Here is a 22,322-nt window from a genome sequence, read left to right as displayed (position 1 = left end):
GCTTACAGAAGAAGACTTTCATAGCTGCTAAAGAGAGAAGAAAGCAGGGAAGGGCAGAGAAGCGAGTGTTAAGTTGAGCGATGAATAATGATCCTTTGAGGAGCTCCACCTCCATGATCATCATGATCATGATCAGCGTCCTTATCGACTGTATGCATTTTGCAATGACAGTATTGCACATGCATAAAGATAGTGACTGGGGCAGCAGCCTGCAGGATTTGAATTCACCAGAGGGACTTATGAAACCACAGAGAGAGGATCTGTTTGATCCGGGATAACAGAATGCAAGATAGCAGAAAAGCTAGCATCAGCTGAAACACACAGAATATGGCTGAGTCCCATAATCAAAGAGCTAGCTGCTGTAGGTCGCTAGGAGTATACATCGCTCAGTGTGGAGAGAGGAATTCTTTTGTGTTTTTTCAACTTAATGTGTCAGTACAAATGGCGTGAAGACATAGGCCGAAACGAAGGCAAAGACACTGCCATGATGATCCATTCAGTTGATCAGAGGAGCTTCAAGATGTGCAAAAAAGGACCATGTCAGGTCACACCAAGGTATGATTAAAATTACACTGAGGCTTGAACTTGCATTCACTGATTCTTTTAGCCACTCTCGAGCAGTGCAACAAGCTGTATATACACTGGCATATTATCACTTCATATGACTATGTCAGCAAACATAGTCATATGAAGTTGGCTACACGCACATCGATCAGACACAGAGCAAGGTGATCATTCATTGTTCCCCTCTTAAAGGGGACCTTATACCTATATACCTTCTTCATTGTTTTGTGTACCATTTTTGTGCTAAGTAATAAAGCTCAGAGTCCAAGCCAAAGGGAGCTCTCCCTCCCTCAGAGGACACTGCTCCTAAGCCGCCTGAAACGGCTCGTTTGAGTGTCAGTCTTTACTACCATAACTTGGTGACATCAAAATGTAACAAATTAATTATCCATACAATGCCCACCTACATCACTGTGACATTTCAGACACACAAGCGGTGTATAAATCACAACAGAATTTGAGAGAGTCAGCTGCCCAATCAGAGCAAATTGGGCTTCTCAGGAGGTGGGACATGAGCTCAGACAGACTGTTTTACACAGAGGTGCTACAGCTAAGGACAGTAAGAGACACATGATATCATTTTGAATATTAAAGCATGTAAACCTATTCTACTAGCTCCCTAAAATAGAAATATAACCCCAAAATTAAGCATAATAGGGCATCTTTAATTGAACAGACCTGGAGGGCCGAAGAATTCTTGTTCTTGAGTTAAGAAACGAGGCAAGTGTCTCGCTAATTCACTTGTCTGTAATAACAGCACAACAGTCGATTGTCTTTTATGGAAACTGCTAAAGTCAGCTGAGGATCATGCTGTCAGTTGGCTACCAGTTATAAACTGGAAAAATGAATTGGAAATGCTGAGAAAAACTGAAAAACACCCATGAGCAGCCATGCCTCTCTCTTGGGTACCTGGTGCAGGGTAACCCACATGAATCAAGGAAACTTAATTTCCAGTGAACGCCTGGATGCTCAGATTCACACTTATGTCATTAACAGCTTACTATAAAAACAAGAGCAGGACCGAACTACGCGTTTTGCACATCACTTCATTAGATTTGCCCTATGCTTAATTGCCCTTCTGCTCCTAAATAATCGTGCTGATAAAAAGAGGATGAAACAGGTGCACTACAAACCTTTACAAAACTAATAACTAAGTGTACCACGCAAGATTTATTTCAATATAAATATTGTGTGTTTCATAAAATAAAGAGATTTAATTAATGTATGAGTAAAACAAATAACATTTCTATAAAGATATCATAAATATAAAGTATCAAATTCATGAATACTCTACTGTACTAGTGGAAAAGGCAGAAATAGGAAAAACTGTTTTGGCTGCATAGTTCAAATTTGCTGGAGGCAATGTAATGTCACACCAACAGTGCATTTTACGTAAGTGGAGTGAGCACTACGCCGGACTATAGCCTTCAAATGCAAGTGCTCTGATTAATTAGACATGCAGTTAACAGTCAGCATTTTGTTTTAATGCAAACTCAAATACATTTGCTCCTGATGTTCTTCACTGCTGTTTTGGAGGAAGGAATTAACTGGAGCAACAGGCAAACCAGCTTTAATAGTGACTTTAAAAAAAATTCTTATTATATACTAAGTGCGGTGGATGAAATGTATGCCTATGTGTAAAGTGATTTATATAGATTGTGGATTGATAAATATTGAAAAAGTGTCAGATAACTATGTAAATAAACCGGTAAAGAACCTTTAAGTGTTCATTTTGAGAATTAAATTTGGTGTGGCAGTAGCTGGTAGAATGAATGTTACATTGGCTAACCCCTCCACCAGGCCAAAGCAGTAAACCTGAAGAAAAAACCTGATGCATTTGCATTGTCTGTGTTCATTCAGTGAATTTAAGTGCAATATTCACTGCAAATTAGCTGCGTTTTTTTTTAAACTGAAAATAGCTGCCAGCCTGCTTGCTGATTAAAGCGGTGAGACTGAATCAAACATAACTACAGTAAACCAAACAACTGTAGGTAATAACTGTGGGTTCTTCACGAAAAGCGACACCCTTCCCATGTCATGTGGTCACTTGAACAAGACTTGGCAGAGACTTAATATATGGCTGAACCTGTCAATGTGCTGACAGCCTTCATTGGAACTAAGTCAAAGCTAAACACATTCCTTTTTTACACTGCCTACTCCACCCACTAATGACGACATACAACATTCTAAAACTGTTTTGTTTTTTTTTAATATGATTTTAAATAACCGTTTTAGCTTTGCATCTCTTTTCTGCACTTTTGGTATTTTTAATGTTGATTTTTTATTATTATTATTTAATAATTGATTTTGCTTTTTATATCTTAACTCTTTACTCTTTTATTGTAAATCTGTAACTTTTGTTATGTTTTTATAATTTATTGCTCTGTTTCCCCGTTGTATGAAATGTGCTATACAAATAAAGCTGCCTAGCCTGGCCTACCTGTCAGTACAAAGTAGTCCCAACAAAGACCCCCTAATCTTGAAACAGCTTTAATCGTCAGACCAGGCGGTTTCCCACCCAACCCAGCTACTTTTCATATGATTGTGCAGGTGAAGATACTTTTGGGTGATAGTTCTTCCTCCATTTTTATCAGTTAGGCTGTTATAGTAAATGTGGAGGTCACTGAATTTGCCCCTTCTTTTGTCTTTTTAGGTAATTGAGATTGACAGGACACCGAGTAGATTCTGCACAAGATGATTTTACTTCTTACACTGAATCCCTTCCTATTGGCCATAACTGCTCATTCTTACCTTAGTAATAACAGTAAATGTTTACTGAAGCCCAGTTGTCAATTTGCAAGCTGTGTTTTGATAAAATGTCCTCATATGCCACCACACAGTAAAACACTGTTATCTTTTAATGCACATTTATGTGGGATGGACAAAAACCCTCTAATAAAGAAAAACACCAAAAAACTTTGCTTATTATAAGAGGCCTGGTTCAAGGTTCTGATTGAACTGTTTGGTTTTTAGTAAAATCTTTGGGTTACTTTATTAAGGTCATTAATTGGTAAGAAAATAAGTCAAAAATAAAATGAATTTAAAAAACATGAGAAAATCAAGGTTGTACACACACTGAGCAAATACTAATTACCCCAAAATTATTGCAGAACTGCTTTTGAGAGTTTAGAGTTTTTTATTCAGAGTTGCTGTTGTAAGTGCTGAGCAGCATGCTGGCGAGCAAAGGAGGCAGTTTTCCATCCTTGACTCTCAAATCAGATCAGAGAAGGCTCCAATTATGAAGAAGCTCTGGGGTGCAAAGGTGCCAGCCTTGGTGGATTAGTCTTATAGCTGAAGCAATTTACGCTTGCGATCGGTGATGAAGAGGCTATTTACTTCTGCTGTGCTGTTTTCAAGGGCTTATTTTCATCCCAACTTGATTTGGTTACACCACTTCGCAAAAGTCACACATTTGACTCCCTTGCCCGGGGATGAGAATACACACAAGCTGTGCCCACAATGACGTCTCCACCTGCATGGGATTTCAGGAGTACCTGAGGCTGATAAGTTGGACTTGTTCTTACCTGCACTGCCACCACAGACAGCACCTCCACCGAGATCCTGTTAAATTCGTCAAAGCAGCCCCACGCCCCCGTCTGAGCCAAGCCTTTGTAAATGTTTCCACAGGACTGGGGGACAGACAGAGAAAGGTAGACATTTAGATGGATACTGCAGGACAGGAAGTCAGTCAGTCAGATCATGATGAGGCGTGCAGTGAGGCAGGCACAGACGTATGCCAATTAGACAAAAGATATATGAAATAACATTCACTGCACTCACTGCTGTGCAGCACCACAGCAGGCTGAGAGTAGGCGTCGAGTAACAGGATGATACATAAACAAGGCCTCACACTAATAAAACAGGCTTGATGGCAAAAAGAGAAAGGCTAAAATGTCTCCCACCCACATTTTATTTTTCCCAACATCAACTTGAGAGCAGGTGAACAGCCCTCCGGAGAGCAGCTGGACCAGGATAAAGCAGGCAGCTGACTTTCTCTCCAATTACAGGGCCGAGGAAACCTTCTGTGACGCAAACCGGAGCTGACTGCCGGATTGATTCAGCTTGTGTGTGTGTGCATAACTGAATATGAGTAACAGTGTGGGGCTCTGATGCCAGCTTCTAGAGCCTGTGTTCCTCCTGGAGTATATTAGCACTTCTCTCTGACACCTTGCTGCCGTGTGTATAGCCGGGGGTGCTGTACGCCTCTATACTGTAATGATGCCCCTGTCTGGGGGAAGCGGGAGCAAGTCAGATCACAAGATTATGTTTATGTCTCCCCTGAGCACTCTATATGCAGAAAGTGTATGTGAGAGTGTATACAAGAGGGCATAATAAAGATAGGTGGAGGCTGGGCAAAGAGAGGGCATTCTGACAAGGTTTAGTTAAGAAATAACAATCAGGGTTTAACTAATCAGCTCTTCTTTCAAGAAGGAAGCAGGCAACTGAAGATGAAAAGAAAAAGATGAAAAGAGAAGGGCATAAAGGTGGGATGACAACTTTAATGGCAAATACATACCATATCGCTGACAAAGGCAAAGATGAAAAGAAACATGCATAATATGGGCTGCTGTGTATGCACATTAGCTACCTGCAACATGTTCTTATCCCTAACGTGTCAAATATGGAAGCTGGTCAGTGGCTTTATGTCAATTTAAAAAAAAAAAACTTCTGTGGCCACAGGAAATGTAGGTTCTGGTAACTTAGTAAGATTTAGGCAACCAACCTGCTTCATTAATATGTATGTAATATGCAGGTATGTTTTTTGGTTGTTTTTTTTTAATTGATGTTGTTTTATCTTAATCTCTTATAATGTATGGTTTGGTTTTGTGAAGCGCTTTGTGACTCTGATTTAGAAAAGCGCTGCACAAATAAAGTTTATTATTATTATTATTTTATTGATTTAGTTAAAAAAAAAGATCATGGTTAGGATCTAAAAAAAAAAGGTTGTCTGCTACGTTCACGAGAATGTGATGGTCACATTTGCCCTGTTATGTTTGTTACATCACGTAGTTTAAAAAACAACACATTTTGGTTTCACACGGGACACAAACAGTGGTCTCCTGTATTAAAGTCCTGTGTTTGTTTGACCTTTTCATTACCAAGGGTAGGAATCACCAGAGGATCCACTATACCATATTATCACGATATCTATATCATATTGCAACTTTAAGCATGATTCAATATGAGTTTAATTTTAGTATAATTTACAATTCTAATATTTTTAATTTACATTAAAAAAAAAAGTCACCAATTGGGGTCCTTGTGTCAATACACGCAAAATATCACAATACTATGCTGTATCAATGTCCCCCACCCCCACCCCTATCCACTATGAGGACTTTCTTGCTCTTTATGCTTTATCATTGCTGCATATGAGTTTACACTGGGGTTAGTTGAAAACCAGATGCTTTTTAGACAAATGTTAAAAGGGTGCCTGGTTCTTCTCTATCACACACCACGGGCCACTGACCAAGCTGCTGTATTTGACGCCCTGGGGATGAAAATGGCTTGTTATGTGCACAGGCTCTAATGCAGATACATATGCATTCTTGCTCACCTTGTAGTCCATCTGCTCAGAGCAGTTAAAGACATACACCATGATGCCGAGGGCTCTGCCCAAGTCTTTAGTAGTCTCAGTCTTCCCTGTGCCTGCAGGCCCTGCCGGAGCGCCGCTCATGGTCAAGTGGAGGGACTGGGTCAGGGTGATGTAGCATCTAAATACAGTAGAGAGACATGCACACATGCATCACTGATGAGGACTGGAGCCTGACAGATAGCAACAAAAAATAGCTTTTGACTCATCCGTCTGACTGCTCTGCCATTTATAAAGATTAGGACAAGGCCACCTCATTCATTCACAGAGAGGAGCTTGACTGCACAGGCATCTATTTGCAACATGTTGGCTCAGGGGTCAGCACTGTCTCCTCACTGAAAGAAGTGCAGCTCCTGACATTTTTCAGTGCAGTTTGCTCTTTTCCATGGAGGCTAAGGTTGAATTCAAATGTCCACCCTCAGGACTTGCAGACTGAGCCCTCGCAGACATGTTAAGTCTGTGAGGGCGTGGGACTGCAAGGATGTAAAACCTGCTGATAGACAGACCTCTAGTCTCTTTCACTCTTTGCTGTGGAAACATTCGAGTAACGACAACAATCATGCACAAGGTGATCACATAAAGCCCTCAGCTGAGGAGCACCTCACACCTGTGAGAGGGTGGTCATATTTTTGAATCTGTAGATAACATGATACGAATCCCTTGTATCGACTTCCTCTAGTGAATGACCAAAATAATATCCATATATTTCTACACAAAATATAGGGTGCACACATTCAAATACAAAAGTATCTGGACTGGACTATGACTAAATAAAATGGGTATTACTTACATTAGAAGAACTTCTTTTGTTGTGTTTCTGCCTTTCTTCTTAGCCTATGTATTTGGCATTGCAATGCACAGCTTTTATTATTGTTTAGATGTTTGATAATTAAGAAACAGTAAAGTGGATATAATGACTAAGTGGGCAAAGAAAATTATTATAACATGATATTACATATCCAAAATTTAAAGGTTTTGTATGCAGCATTCAGAAATATATTGTCCCATCAAATGACAACTTGTTATGTAAATATATTGTGGAGTATTGACATCCTGACTACCTGTATGTTTTGTTATTTAAGCTTCTCTGTTTGGTGTCGGTGGACGGTCCAATCATGCATGCATGTAAGGGTCACGTGCTCGTCACCTCTGCTTTACACTGTGCTCACACAGCAGTTACTTCTTTTATTTGGACAGCATTATTGCAGAAGCATAGAGCCCACCCTCCTGCCCCCCCGATTAACAGTGTTAGCCCTGTCAGCACTAGGCAGGTCTCCATTAACCCGCAAATTGTGCAAATTGAAATCGTGAATATAAAATACATCTAATGGAAACACGTAAATTTTTTAAAAATTCATTTATCGCAAAGAAGTTTTTACACTCACATAAAGTGGTATTTTAGGTGATTCCAAAAGGCCATATTTCGCAAAACTGCAATCGAAACCCTTTTTTGTCTTTTCTAGGTCACATGATGCTATGGCTTTGAACTTGTCAGTGGGAACTGGCTCCCTCATGATGCAGCAGGAGCTACAAGATGTGTTATTGCATCACATAACTCTTGAAAAGTTGAGCAGATCACCTAGAAGTTTTGTATCCACATTTCCTCTGTAAAATCGTGGACTATAACGTCTCAGAAATCCGTGATACGTGGCCGCTCCCATGTATAAGGGCTTTGCCTTTTCATTATCAGTCACACAACACGTCTATGACACCTTCGATTGGAAATAATGACGGCTTGTGCGGTGGCTTCAACAGAAATAAACCTGCTAAAGTTTTGAACATCCATTGCCATACTTCAGGGAATGTTATGGTGAGAGGAGAAGTTGCATAACATTGTGAGAAAAGCTGTATAACATCCCTCAATGGAAAAGCGGTCATCTCACAATGGTGTTTAATCAAAATTACAAAAATGTTGTATAAGTTTTGTACAAATTTGTAATGGAAACCCGCCGACTATAGCCCTTGTTTAGCACTGTTTATGGAGTTAGCACCATTGCTAGTTGCCAGCTCAGATACCTCAGGTACCACAGAACCGTGTGCAGACAACTAATACCCTCTGAATTTTACATAGTGCCCTTTAAGATGATATCTAGCCCTAATATTACAATATCCATATAATATAGATGTATTGCCTAGCCTAGTGTCACACTCCATACTCCTTACTGTTTGTCTGTCTTTGTAAAAATGTACTTTAGATACAGAGGAACTAAGAGCTCTTGGCAATTCTCACAGAAATCTATGTTCTTATGTAGGGCAAAAAAAAACAAAGTACTTGCGGGGTTTTTTAGCCTAGTTAGTGTCTTTGTGTTGGCACACTGTGGACTACTGTATGCATAAAGACACCTTTTTTTGAAACAAGCTTATGTCCGGCTGTGGCAAATTACTGTTTACAAGAAGTATGAATGAAATGAAGTGCAAAATCTGTTGACAAAACTACAGAGATGGTTCAACAAGTGGCTCAATAAGACAATCGAAAAAATATAAGCAGAACACAGAAGAAATGGAAACAAACATGCCGAAGTGGCTGCATACAAAGGAAAAAGAAAATATGCTGGAAAACATTGTATCAATTGTGTATGATTGGCACTGTGGTTCTTCCACCTCAAAGATTGTCTACTTCAAAGAGGCATGATTGCTTCACAACAATACTAACACATAACACAAGAAGTATGCGGGAATAAAAAGGAATAAACAACAATCTATAAATAATTACCAGCAGTTTTGTTTTTTAAATCAAACTTGTTTTATGGTGAGAAACGCTAGTTTTCCAGAGTGATATACTGCCACAAAGGACTCAATTTAAGGTCATGGAAAAACATTCAAAAGATACTGGCTCCTGCATCATCAAGCTGTCTCTTTAAATGATCCTGACTGACTTTTAATAAATGTAAACCTTGAAAAGGTTGAATTTCTTCAGCAGCATTACCAAAACTGCACACAGGCGTAAACAGTTAAAATGACAAATCCTGAACTGACACAGTCTTATAACCAGCACTGACAATGTCTTGCAGTCGGCTCAGCCGTCATCGTACATAACCTCATTATATGATAATATAATCTGCTCCTGTGCTTTGATTATCACGCAGGCTGATTAGCGACACCAGTGATTGCTTCTCCCGCAGAACCTGTCAAGACTAACAAACAGGTCTGCCCATCTTGTATCAATAAAAAGCAGCAGCATCACAGGCACGAACTGATGGAGACAATCAGGACTTTATTGATCAGGGCAATAAACACAATGCTTTGCCTTGAACATCAATACAGCAATGATTTTAATGAGCTGCTGGTTAATAGATGATGTATGGAAGGGGAAAATATTGGAAAGCATAACGAGAGACAGACGCTCGGAGAAGACAAATGATCCCATCTGTATACAGTGTATCATCCGGATACCAGCGCCAACAGGCTTTATGGCTCTCCCCTGAAATATGGCCAAAAATCACACAATCGCTCGCCGAGGAGGCTGGATAAGGATGTCCTGCATGGAATAACTAAAGCCAGATAGAAGACAAGAGTGTGAAGCTAAACTGGGCAGCTGTGACAGGGTGACGTGTTTTATTACAGCGTTTTTAAAAGAAACAGCTATATATCAGTCTGTCTGTCTGACTCATTCTCCCTAAATTCCTCTCTCAGCTGGTCTCTGTGTGTGTGTCTGTGTCTGTGTGTTTGTGTGTGTGTGTGTGTGTGTGTGTGTGTGTGTGTGTGTGTGTGTGTGCAGAAGGAGAGAGAGAGAGAGAGAGAGAGAGAGAGAGAGAGAGAGCTGACTAAAATATTCCTGACATTTTGCATAATGGTGCAGCTTTGGAGATCCTGCAGTAAGTATTGAGCGCATGCTAACATTGTGCCGATAACATTCCTGCTGTTATAGATTAGCGCGAGTGATTCCTTTAGCCTAATTATGCTGCTGCAGAAGGTGAACAGACCAGACAGACTCTGCTTGTGGTAAACAAGCAAATACAGGCCTGTATTCAATATAAAAATCTTCGCAGCAGCGGAGAGAGATAGAGGGGGACAAATATTATTTTATATATATATATATATATATATATATATATATATACACACATATATATATATGTGTGTGTGTGTGTGTGTGTAAATGTATATATGTATACACACACACACACACACATATATATATATTTCTGTTCACCTCTGTTGTTCTTGTTTAAACTGTATATCTGTGCGGAAACTTTTTCTGTGTAGTCTTGATCGCTAGCACACTGACTGACACACAAAGCTCTCAATCATGACATTACACCCCCTTTTTATAGTATTAAATAACTAATGATAATCAAACTTGTCAGAAAAATGAACACTTCAACACACAGCAGTGTGAAAAGAGCTACCTAAAATGAGAGAAACCATCACTGAGCTGGGATTGCCTGCACACAGCTCTCAACATGGAGTTGCTTGAGACAGTGGTTAGCAGCTGCTGTGGTGCTAACAACATGAATGGTTCTAATAGCCGAAATACTGCTAACAATGGCAACAGCACTAACATAGAAACCAGAGGGTTATGGGTATGTGTTATGCTTCCACAACGATGCCGTTCTGCTAAGGTGGGTCGGGACAGTGTTATCCATAGTAACTACTGTATGAGCGCAGTGCAAATCACCAGGGATTAGCTAGCTGGTGAGACACACACACACAGTGACTCACGTCACTCAGGGCTGGATCATGGACCACAATAACAAAAGCTCAGATTACAACACAGACAAAGGTAGAGTGCCTTCATTCTCTGCTCAGGATGCCACATTACTCTTTTACATCTTAACAAATTGTTGTTCACTGTTATAGTAATGCTCTGAATGTTACATACAGCTCTGGAAACATCTGTTTGAATTTGTTTTATCTTTTACTTCAAACAATGAATAAGTCTGTGTTAGTGTTCATAAACTAGCTTTAAAACACCACTGTTGGCTTATAAAGCCTTGAATGGTTTAAGGCCAAAATACATTTCTAATCTCCTGCTATGTGTATGTGATGAACTGTCCAGACCTCTCAGATTGTCTGGAAGAGATTTACTTTCTGCTCTCAGGTCTGTAGGCTCAAAATGATTCTGTCTTGAAGTGAAATTCGGGGTTATTTATTCATATACAGAAATGCAATGCACTGTTACTGTAGCAGAATTTTTATTCTCCTTATTTGGCCGTTTTATTCTATATTTGCATATATTTATATTCAAATGTCTTTTATACAATTCAAATAATCTTTATGTCTTTTTAAATTGCCTCACGTCCCATTTTCATATCTTGTTTAATACCTTTCATCTTTAATTTGAGATGCCATAAACTCGTGTCGCCTAGAGGTAAGTGAGACAATGTTTTTTTTTGGCCATCGAACAAGCATGGTGTCAAACTAAAAACAAGCCTTTCATTTGGAGCTAGTGTGATGTTTGGCGATGTCAGGTTTTCACTTGACAGCATCTGGCCGGCGCTTTTGCAAAGAAAGTTGTGTAACACTATCATGAAGCAAACATGCTTTTAGCTGTTCTCTCAAGTCGTGGATTAAAGGATTTGACACCCAACCCCCTGGTCCATGGTCCATTGTTGAAATGAAAGCCAGTGGCAAACTGTGTGAGTCGCAGCGAGCCACAGCGAGGGCATGCACCATATGGTGAAGTCTTGCTACACGGCCGCTGATCCGCCATCAAAGCCCATTGTTTCTGCTTTGTTCAGGCTTCAAAGGGAATACTGGTCAGTCTGGAAAACCGCACAGTCAAATGCTGTAGTTTGCAGCTGGGGGGGCTCTGGGTGGCAGGTATTCATCTCTGTGTAGTTAAAACTTTATCAGGAATCCTGCAGAAACATGTGCATGTGAACAAACAAGCTGCTGGCAAAGAGCCTGAGCTGAGTTGTTCTAAAAGGTTCCACTTGTGGTGGGTGTACATAATGATTCAAATGAAGATCCTTAGAATGCGTCAGATGGTTATTATTAGACGAGAAGCTTGTATCATCTCGTCAGTTTTTCAATTAAAAGGAAAAAAGACCAATTTTCATCAACACAGATGGATTTTTGAAAATGTACTTAAAATGGATTTGGAGTGGGCTTCATGCAAACTAGCATATTCTGATGCAAGATATTCATACTTTTCCCTTAACCTTTTTCAGTGACAGGGTACGCAGCCTTTTGCCAGTGATGATTGACTTAACCCTTTCCCAGAACAGAAAGTGTCCCAAAAAGCTTGACTATAGTATCTAGGCACAGCAGAAAGCTCTGGATTATTCCACATGTTGAAGGTGTGCATGGACTGTAGTTAGAGAGATACTCAGAATGTAATAAACTTGGAGCATGGTGCCTTTCCAAAATCAAAAACACGAGAGTTAAGTGTAATGAATGGATTACACTGTGTTTATGTACTCTAACATAAGCTGCAAACATTAGCATGACTGACATGACATGCTAGATCAAATCAGTAGTTGCCCAGATTTACTTCCAAGGCCAAGGGACACTAGTTTACCGCTTTCTGTCTCATGTTACCTTAAAAATCCTAATCACAAACAGTACATCTACTGAGAAGTATTTCCTCAATACATTGAAGCTAATCTCCGTTGATACTAGGGATGCACGATAATATTGGCACATCATGGGTATCAGCAGAAAACAGCTTTAAAATGATATATTGGCATTTTTGCCTATATGATAGGCCAATAAGATGACACTTTAGTCATATGACTGTAATCCAAGGTTAAAGCATTATATTTAATGTCTGTGTCTGCCACCAGAGGGCCATCACAATAAGAGAAGGTGTAGATCTGCATATATCGGTATCGGCAATCAGCCAAATTAAAAGAATTAAAACATAAGGTTTGCTATTATGATAAATAAAACAAAGTTAAAATATGTAAGCAATAAAGATTCTGCCTTTCATATTTCCTATCATACTTATAACACTAGAAGTAACTAGCTAACCTACAATTCTAGAGCAATGCTTTTTGTTTATTCCAAAGTCTTGTACATGGATCAAGTGGTGAGGATGCCAACATTTTGCTTGGGACATGTGGCTTTAGCCTCAGTCTTTTAGCACAATATGTAACTATCAAATGCATATTCAAAAACCCCACTAACCGGTTCTTGTTTCAAAACCAGTCAACTGGGAACATTAAAAACTCTGTCATGTTTTCAAACAACCTAGTTTAGTTAGCAATCTGCAGCTAATGAAATCTGCCAATGGCAACTGTCATTGCAGTAAAATCAGGGGTTGCCACTTAGAAATGAAGAACCTGCTTTAGTCTACTTGTCTGTAATCAACAACCTATCAATGCATTAAATACTGAGAATTCTGCTTGTAAATATGTTGTTATAATTATTAACTAGATATGTGATAGGCTGGTAAGACCATACTGATGATGTGAGCTCAGCACTCTGTTTCTCTCCCTGCTACAGTATGTGACGAACTGTCAACGCCGCTCAGACTGTCTGGGAGAGATTTACTCTCTGCTCTAACTCTCACTTCTGCAGGCTCAAAATTATTCTTCCTTTAAGTGAAATTTGGGGTTATTTAGTCAAATACAAAAATGCACTGCAACTATAGTGTAATTTTTATTACCATTCAAATCAGCTTTGTTTATTTTTATATTGTTTCATGTTAACTTCTTAAATTCCTTTGATGGCCTTTATCTCTAAGTTGAGATGCTATAAACTTACCTTGAGGTAAGTGAGAAAATGATTTTTTGGCAGTGAGCTAGCCAATCAGTCATATTTTCAATCAATTTAGCTTAGCTAGCTAGCTACTTCTTATAAAATCTGCAAGTGACAGTTGTTGCTTTCGAATCGAGGGTTGCCAGTTAAAAAACTGCTTTAGTCTCCTTGTCTGTGATCAAGAACCTATTGATTTAATAAATATTGAGAATTTTGCTTGTACTTCTGTCATTATTGTTAAATATATATGTGATAGCCATCACATGACAATCCTGATGATGTTTTCAGTCTCTGATTCAGAGAGTGAAACAGAATGTTGAGCTCACATCATCAGGATGGTTTTTACATATGTGACATGCCAGAAAAGAAAGCTCAGTGTAGCAACAACAAGCTAACAGCCAACTGAAATAGCCTCACCTGCCAAGTCAGTCGACAAGGCGCTTTGTTGCCTCTTGGTCTGAACAAAGACACAAAGACTCAAACCTCCGTACCTGTCTGTCAGGGGAGTGATGACTAATCGTGGAGTGTTGCCCAGGTATTCGTAGGAGTAGAGAAACTGGGCGTCGCAAATGTTGGTAAAACAATGCTTCTCCTTCTCATCCCAACGATGTCTCAGCTGGGAGAGCCACACGAAGGCCTGAGAGTTCTCCACCTTAAAAAAAAGACAGAGTGGAACAGAGAGTGCCAAGGCTTGAAACAAAGCCAGAAATAATCTGAGCTTCCCCACCCTCTAATTATGGTAATGACATGCCTTGCTTGAATATCTTGAGTGCATTACTCACTGGTAATAGCCTCTCAGAAAATACAGCAGTAATCATGGTGTCTGCATACGAATTGATACAGTACAGGTTCTTGGCCACATTCCTCCACCATGTCCCACTCACCTTCTGAGCAATCATCTTGGCCACCACGTCCCTTGCGTGGACGTCAATGGTGCAGATGGTCATGACTTTCTGCCGATCGCCAGGTGTAAGCTGCCCAATCAGCATGGAGATGAGGGTGTTGAGCTGGGACACCTGTTTCCTGTAATATTCTTTCATCGCGTTGTCATACCCCTCTTCAAGACGGGCGAACGCCATGCCGACGTCAGACGTCCACCAGATCTGAGTACAGGTCAACGCCACCTGAATCAGAGACAATGAAAGACATCACTTGCAAACTGTGCAGAAAATACAGTCAAATAAGATTCCTGTAGATCATTGTTGCTCAAAGTGACTATGAGATTTTTGCAATCTTGGATCTCAATAAAGTTGGGTACGACATCAATCTGATGAATGCAGACTGTACGATGACATCACCTATTGAGTCGCGAGGACGTAGGTACACTACGTCCATCGACGTCAATACCCAAGAACAAAATGTCCTTGACGTGCGTCATCCCTCAACACTGCTGTAGTGGTAAGAGAAAATGTAAACAAATAAATCAAGTCCTTGCTATAATGGCATTTATGTTTGTCGGAAAAAAAGTCTGAAGAGAATGAGGAGGAGAATGTGAAAACTATATTTGCATTTTTATTTCGTCTCTGTGTCCGTGATTTTTATAACGTCCTCTTGAATGCGTGCTGAATGGGTCGATCCTCCCATAAATGTCCCCAACACAGCAAAATTAGGCGAAAATAAGAAAGTACGGACAGAGGGCAGAGTCTCTGCAGATAAATACACCGCCACACACGTTTAGAGTCATAAGTGATGATTGAGAGGGATTACTTTTGCATTAATCTATACAATGTCTCTTTAGAAAATCCTGTAAAGTAAACCTTCAAGGTCACTCTGATTCCTCTGGCTGTTTACTTGTATCCTACAAATATATGAACTGAGTCAGCAAGACATATAAAACCTTATGGGCATATATATGTTCAAATGTTTTGTGCATAAAACGGACAACCCTTTGCCTGTTCAATTCAAAGTTTTCTCTTTATATCAAAGTGGGAAAAGTTGGATTGAGATCTAAAGTTTACATTCGTCAGCCATGGCTGTTTCTGCTGACCAGTGTGGAAAGTCAGCTTCAAAGAACACTAGATGGGCTGAGCAGGTTTCATGTGGTGTGGCCATTAATGGGAATATAAATAACTGCTGTCAGGCTAATCTTGTTTTTTCTCCTCCATCTAAAAAATTGTAGGAAGCAACTCATGGAGGGAGCTGCACACCTCACTTTTTTGCAACTTTGGTCACTTCCTCTTTGATTTCCCCCAATCAACTCTCTTACTGTCTAGCTGTCATGATCCATAAGAGAGAAGCTCTGACCAATGACACAGACAGGTTCAAAAATGTGACAAGGAGGGATATTAGACAAGGTTATACTTAAAACAAACATCATTTATTGAACTACAGTTAACAATGAAGCAACATAGCAGTGAAAGCAGTGCATGGAGGCTTGTGCAGGATGGATGTCAGCTGAAGGAATGGAGTCAGCATGTCCAATGCCCAATGTCCACCCTAAGGCCTAAGCACTGAAACTTCATAGACTTAGCTGATGTCACATGGTAAGTGTTTGAGATTGAGAGGCTACAAAGACTTAAAATTTTCTAACTAGGAAAGAAACACCACTTGCAACATATCATTTTACCTTGACAATGACAAAATGACAATGACTTTACCAAAAAATGTGGGTTTGGGACACTTACTTGACCTTTTTTAACTTTTGTTTCACGTTTGTGAACAAAATCGTAATGTTGTTGGATGAGATTAGATGAAAGTATATCTAGAAATCCTCATCATTCTATTCTAAAAACAACGGCTGACAGGTATGACCATGAATCACCAGATAGCTATGTGTTTATACTTACATATAGATTTATTTTTACTTGTAGTTTCTCCATCTATGTTTGTTTATCTTTTTTTTAAACACTTTTGGGCTTTCCTGGTAACCCCATGTTTTAACGGTACAACACAATGTTTTATTCCCTCAGGCAAGGCTGCAGCAATGCAGATTTATGAAAAGTATGCATATAGAGCTCACAAAGTCTGTGAGGGCTGTCATGCACTTGGAGATTTGACAGCAGGGCAGCTCTAAGCCCTTGTGGACTTAGCAGGAATGCCCCTTAAAGTCTGTGAGTGCTTCACTGTGTATATTGGGATCAGGCCAAAGTGGCCTTCGAGCCTAGGTGAGCCTAATCAGCTGACGACCCTCTTCTGTCAGCTAATTAACTGCTGAGGTTGGCCAGGACAGCCTCTAAGACAGTCAGAGGAGGTCACACCACTGAATGCTTTATATTTTATACATAAATTATATTTTATGTCCTAACCTGTTAGATTGTTTTTGGGGGGGTTCTCATTTGTCTATTTTATGCCTCCTCCTGTGATCCGTAAATCGATCTCAGCATCTTGAAAGATGTCTCAAATCCCAAAATTCATCCCAAAGAGAGAGGATGCTTGCCAGGGGAGCTATGACCGAGGATGCACAAGTACAGTCTTTTCTGCAACTGTGATGTATAGAAGAAACGTGAGACACAGATAGAATATACAAACCATAGCAAAATGAATTTAAAGTAAACATATAAGTTGTCGTGAACACTGTTATGCTCATCTGATAGAGATCATAAAATGCAGCTGTAGGCTTTAACTAAACAATGGACAGATGACGCAGCTGTGCCGCACATCCTATTTAATTAACGTCGCTTTAAAATGACGGCTCTGAAGCCGTAGATGAAGTGTAACATCACTACAGGCTGCAACTAAACTTCTCTTTGTTTTGTTAAGACATCTGACTGTGCATTTATGAGCTCTCCTTCTCTTCACTGGAGGGCAGTACCAGGAGCACACTGCGTAATGAGCTGCTGCTGCTTTGGTAAATCAGGTGTAAATCTGGCTCTCAGCTGCAAAGTTCTTACACTGCTGATTTATAACTGACTTGAGTAATAAATTGTTAATCTAAAGTCAAAAACAAATACTATGCTGCATTACTAATAGATTGACCTTCGTCCTCTGGTGGTCATTAGCTGAAGAGTGATTCAGCACTAAATTATGTTTTTTCTTTTTTTTTTTACCTGTGCTGTTAAAAAGTTAACTTTATTGATCCTGCAGTTCATTTCATCATTTCTCTTAAGTCCTGAATCTGTTTTATTAAACTGCTGCTATTCTGGCCAGATACCACACCACAGTCAGTGATGTTACAGCATCAAAAACTTACTTTTAGAAAATCCTTAGCAATTCCAGGTAGGGCCAAGTGTTCCATTATCATAAGCACACACCTTTATTTGCTCTCACTTCCTACCCCTCTCTTTCTCACTGCTCAAAATACTCCACAGAGTCTGGCTGCAAACTGTGTATGTAAAGTATTAGTGAGTGTGTGCACTGGACTGCAATATCTATGAAAGGCATAGACATGATTATGGTACTAATCCATCAGATGTTGGATAAAGTGACTAACAGGAAAAAATCCCCAAAGAGAGTGTCGTCAGTTAAATCTATACATACATCCCTGAGCCTGTTTACCTGAGCCGGATAGTCAAACAGCCACTGCTCTCTGGGTTTGTCCTCGTAGGTCGTCACCGCCTCGGTCATCTCATGGCGGACCGTGGAGCGCATGCTGTCCAGAACCCGGTTCAGCCACGACTCCACCTTACACAAAAACCAAAGGCAGGCCGTGGATGCAAATGTAGAAAAAAAACGATGCAATGTGTGTCACGTGAGCACCGACGGGTGCTCTTATCAATGGACCCTAATGAGGTCATTAATAAGCATTAGAGTGGAAGTGGAGTCAGGCAAATACTATGGGGTGTAATAGAAAATTAATGGATTTATAGGCTTTGATATGCAAATCCCCAGGGGCAACGACAGACTCAATTTCATTTGGTTCCTTTGTTGTGTGTCGTGATATCTATATTTGATATATATTTTCATCCATTACAGAAAAGGGCAGGTAAGTGAATTTCTTCACCTACTAATGTTATTTACAGCTGTAGTCCCACTATCAGCACCAGGTCTAATAATGATTATATGAATGAATAAATGTCTTAGGCATTTAGCTCAACCTCCAGAAGTTAATGGTATCACAATGTTAGAGACATGGATAAATGATCATGGATGTATTTTACCTGTCCAGTGCAATCACAGGGCTGATTAAAGGGGACATACTCGTCCTCTTTGCTGTACATGCCCAGTCCAGTCTTAGAAGGATTCCCCTCTCCATCTGCTTCAAATTGCATCTTAGCCATGTTGTCAAACAGCTTAGACAGATGCTTCTGGACCTGAGCAAACAAACAGACACATTCAGCTCGAGCTCAATTTACACTCCGCTCACGGTCTGACTGGTATTTTCTTTGCCGCTGTGCAAATAAATAACATTTCATTACTGTTTTTCAGAATCATTTAGAGAAGGGCAGGACCCATGTTCTGCAGCATGCCTGCTAACTTCCTCTTTAGAGAGATTTAGTGGCAAGTTGTGCTTAACAGTGATTTATTTCTCCACAGTGGAAATGCATAAGACAATTTCCTGATGATGGAGGTTGGAGCAAGCAGCAAAACTATGAGCGACATTGCCCCTGTGTGGACACTGCCGGTACTACAAAAGTCAACAGCACAAGAGCTAAATGGTGCAATCCAACATGGTTTGAGAACTGTTTAAAGCAAATTGAATGTTGAAAATGTTTTTTTCTGATTCTGAAGCAAGCAACAGACTGAATCATAACATTGAGTGCTATCGTTCAAGCAAAAATAAGTGGATCTACCTGGTTTGGGTTGGTCCCGTTAGACAGGATGTCCAGCAGATCAGCTGACGAGATGAAGTAGAATCTGGGGAAGGCCAGGCGCTTGGTGTCCAGGTATTCTGACAGAGCTTTTTCACACAGAGACAGCCTGTAGAGAAATGCACAGAGTGAGTCAGTGTGTGTGTGTGTGTGCATTCATATGTGAGAAGTGTAAACCAAGAGAACGCGAGTGCTCCTGATAAGAAGTAGAACTCTTACCTGCTCTGGATGTCCTCCAGTTTACCAAACAGGCCTGGTTTATTGGTGGCCTCCACTACGTTGGGCGTTTGATGCACGGCGTTTGCCAGCTCTTTGAAATTAGCATCAATCCCCTCGAAGCGCCTTGAGTCCTGCAGGGGATTTCATGAGGGAGCACGGCCAGCAGATTTAGGTTCCCAGAAGAGAGAGGGGGAGAGACGGGGTTTAATAGCAAACATCTGGGTTTAAGCACAGCCCAAACGTTGTGGGAGCAATTAAAAAGTTGTGTAATTTCGGCTCTTGAACGAGGAGTACGAGCCAATTAATGCATTCTTAATTAGCAGCTATAACATTCTTGCTACCTGGGTTCACATGGCAACGACAAGGGCATGGTTCGAGGCCGGCATGCATGTGAACTTGTCGGTGATGTATACATATAGTGCTATAATTAACTGTGTATGCATATCTAATTAGTGTGGTACCTCAGGCAGCTGTGAGCGGATGTCCTCAGAGCCAATGAAGATGCTTTCCAGGTGGGTCCATGTCCGCTGCACCTCGAACCAAATTGAAATGACAGAGTCCGCCACGGACAGCTTGCTCTGCCATGACGACACCTCATCCAGGAAGTGGGCGATGTACTTGGACGACATGAGGTTCTGCAGCTGCACCTGGTTGTCCTCCAGCGTCTCGATCAGCTCCTCGTCTGTGCGCAGCAGAGGCACCTGGGTCCGGTGGTGGGGCTCATACTGGAACTGCATACCTAGATGGGATCAGTACACTCTCTGTCATTAGCTCATGAACTCTGGATGGCAGGATACAAACTCTCCATTTCTGTACCTGTCCATGTGGAGTTGAGCTCAGAGAGGACTTTTTCCATTCCCATCTCTTTAACGGCCTTGTCCACAATCCCTCTCACCTCCTCTTCAAAGCAGTGCAGGTTCAGCTGCAGCAGGTCGGCAAGAGTGGTCTCCTGCTCAGAGAACACCACAATAATACTTTATCCACTTCATCTAAGCTACACTTTAGAATATTATAATATTAGCATCTTAGTCGTAATCCAAGTGCTTGTGTGTTGTCTGTGGTGTCTGAAAGCTGTCAAATGGATGCCTTTCACCCTATACTGCAAACCAAATTTACCTACGAGTACAAAAAAGGAACCTCAACCTGAATTTAAGAAAATTATCAATTGCAATTGACATTATTTAATCAAACTCAAGGCCTGTCTACACAGTATTAAGGCAATGGCTTCCAACTAGTGGGTCGCAGTCCAAAAGTGGGTTGTAATCTCAGTGGACTGCAAGTTACTTGTAAAAGTGTTTGTAAAAAAAAAAGCAGAGTTGTTATTTTCTGTTTCTGTTTGTCCTTGCCGTATATTTTATTTCTTTGTGTTCTAAGCCATCGTGTTGTTTACATTTTGTGAAATAAAACAGAAAATGTGGCCATTTATGATGTGTGGATCTTGGAGAAATCTGGACCCTGAGAATGGACCAGCTGAGAACCACTGTATTCAGGTATTTCCACACAAAGAATCATCCAGTCCAAGTGAGGTCACAAGTCATTGGTGTCAAAGTTAAGGTGCAAGTTTTTTTCTAGTCTTAAGGCATCAAATTTGTGAATTTAATCTGACTCAAGTCCAAGGCATGTGACTTGAGTCCACACCTTGAGTCACATGTCACTTCACGTCAGTCCTACCCACAGCACAAGCTGATTGGTTACATGTAAATAGTGATCAACAGTGAACGCTGCTGTGCCTCTGCTGGGCAAAGACAAACGGACTGAAGGTGCTCCTGTGAGTGAGTGGAGCTGTGTGTTTAACATAGGACAGCAGATATAACAGGAGTTGTTAAACATCAAAATTCTCTATGCTGAAGTTACTAAAACACTCACACCCTCTTCCTCTTGTGATAGAGGTGTGACAGGATTATCATAGTTTATGAAAATGCAGTGAAGATACTGACAGATGTATATAACACGGACCTGCCTATGCACAGTCAACCCACGTTGGATCATACAGATGAGTCAGCCATCACTTTGTCCCTGTTAGTAAAGGCTTCAGTCTGTACTGTAGTTCATACACTTTACTGCTAAACCACCTATTGGTATCAGTCTCCTGAATAACTAATAGTTGGTATCAGCCCTGAAAAAACATATTGGTCAACCCAAAGTGCAAACAGTACAAACAACCCTCATCTCATCTTCTTTCTGAACAGTACAAACAAGCCCAGTGAGGATTCATTTAGAGCTGGGATAGACCATATGAAAATAATTGGAGAAAACTGCCCTTTGTGTATCCCAGCCCTTAAATAATGGCCACATTATTAACACAACTGCTTGTTTTAGATCTTAAAAACAGAAAATTCAGCAAACATACAGCTCATCAATACAAAGCTGCGTGCGCAGGATGTTTATATTGCTTGTCTATAGAATAAATTGGAAACCTGGTCCATGGTGAAGCAGACTCCAGTAGCAGCCATTAGCTGATGCCAGTGTCGGGCTCGTATAGCTGGATTCTGGAGCTCTGCCACGGCCCGAAGGGAGGTGAGGAGGTTTTTTACCCCGCTGTCCAAACCTGTGAAGGCCTCCCACGCTCGAACCTATCAGACACAAAGGCCAGGAATCAGTGCAAGGGCTTTTGA

General features: G+C 40.6%; 1 protein-coding gene across 1 annotated transcript in view; it reads right to left on the bottom strand.

Annotated features, from left to right (window-relative positions):
• Positions 1-22,322, bottom strand: part of dnah9 (dynein, axonemal, heavy chain 9) — a 186,454-nt gene that overhangs the window by 130,438 nt on the left and 33,694 nt on the right. Inside the window, exons 24-34 of the mRNA XM_088069941.1 lie at positions 22,125-22,280; positions 20,524-20,656; positions 20,169-20,446; positions 19,708-19,838; positions 19,471-19,597; positions 18,838-18,990; positions 18,236-18,361; positions 14,686-14,925; positions 14,293-14,453; positions 6,122-6,278; positions 4,089-4,193 (exon numbers count right to left, since the gene is read on the bottom strand). Of these exons, the coding sequence (XP_087926067.1) occupies positions 4,089-4,193; positions 6,122-6,278; positions 14,293-14,453; positions 14,686-14,925; positions 18,236-18,361; positions 18,838-18,990; positions 19,471-19,597; positions 19,708-19,838; positions 20,169-20,446; positions 20,524-20,656; positions 22,125-22,280 (1,767 nt within the window). The remainder of the gene's footprint in view (positions 1-4,088; positions 4,194-6,121; positions 6,279-14,292; positions 14,454-14,685; positions 14,926-18,235; positions 18,362-18,837; positions 18,991-19,470; positions 19,598-19,707; positions 19,839-20,168; positions 20,447-20,523; positions 20,657-22,124; positions 22,281-22,322) is intronic.

This window comes from Plectropomus leopardus, chromosome 19 (assembly GCF_026936395.1).
Source record: "Plectropomus leopardus strain MGB_pleo_1.0 chromosome 19, ASM2693639v1, whole genome shotgun sequence".
NCBI classification, from domain to species: domain Eukaryota; kingdom Metazoa; phylum Chordata; class Actinopteri; order Perciformes; family Serranidae; genus Plectropomus; species Plectropomus leopardus.
The sequence above is the reverse complement of the archived record's forward strand: the minus strand, read 5'-3'. Positions and strand labels throughout refer to the sequence as shown.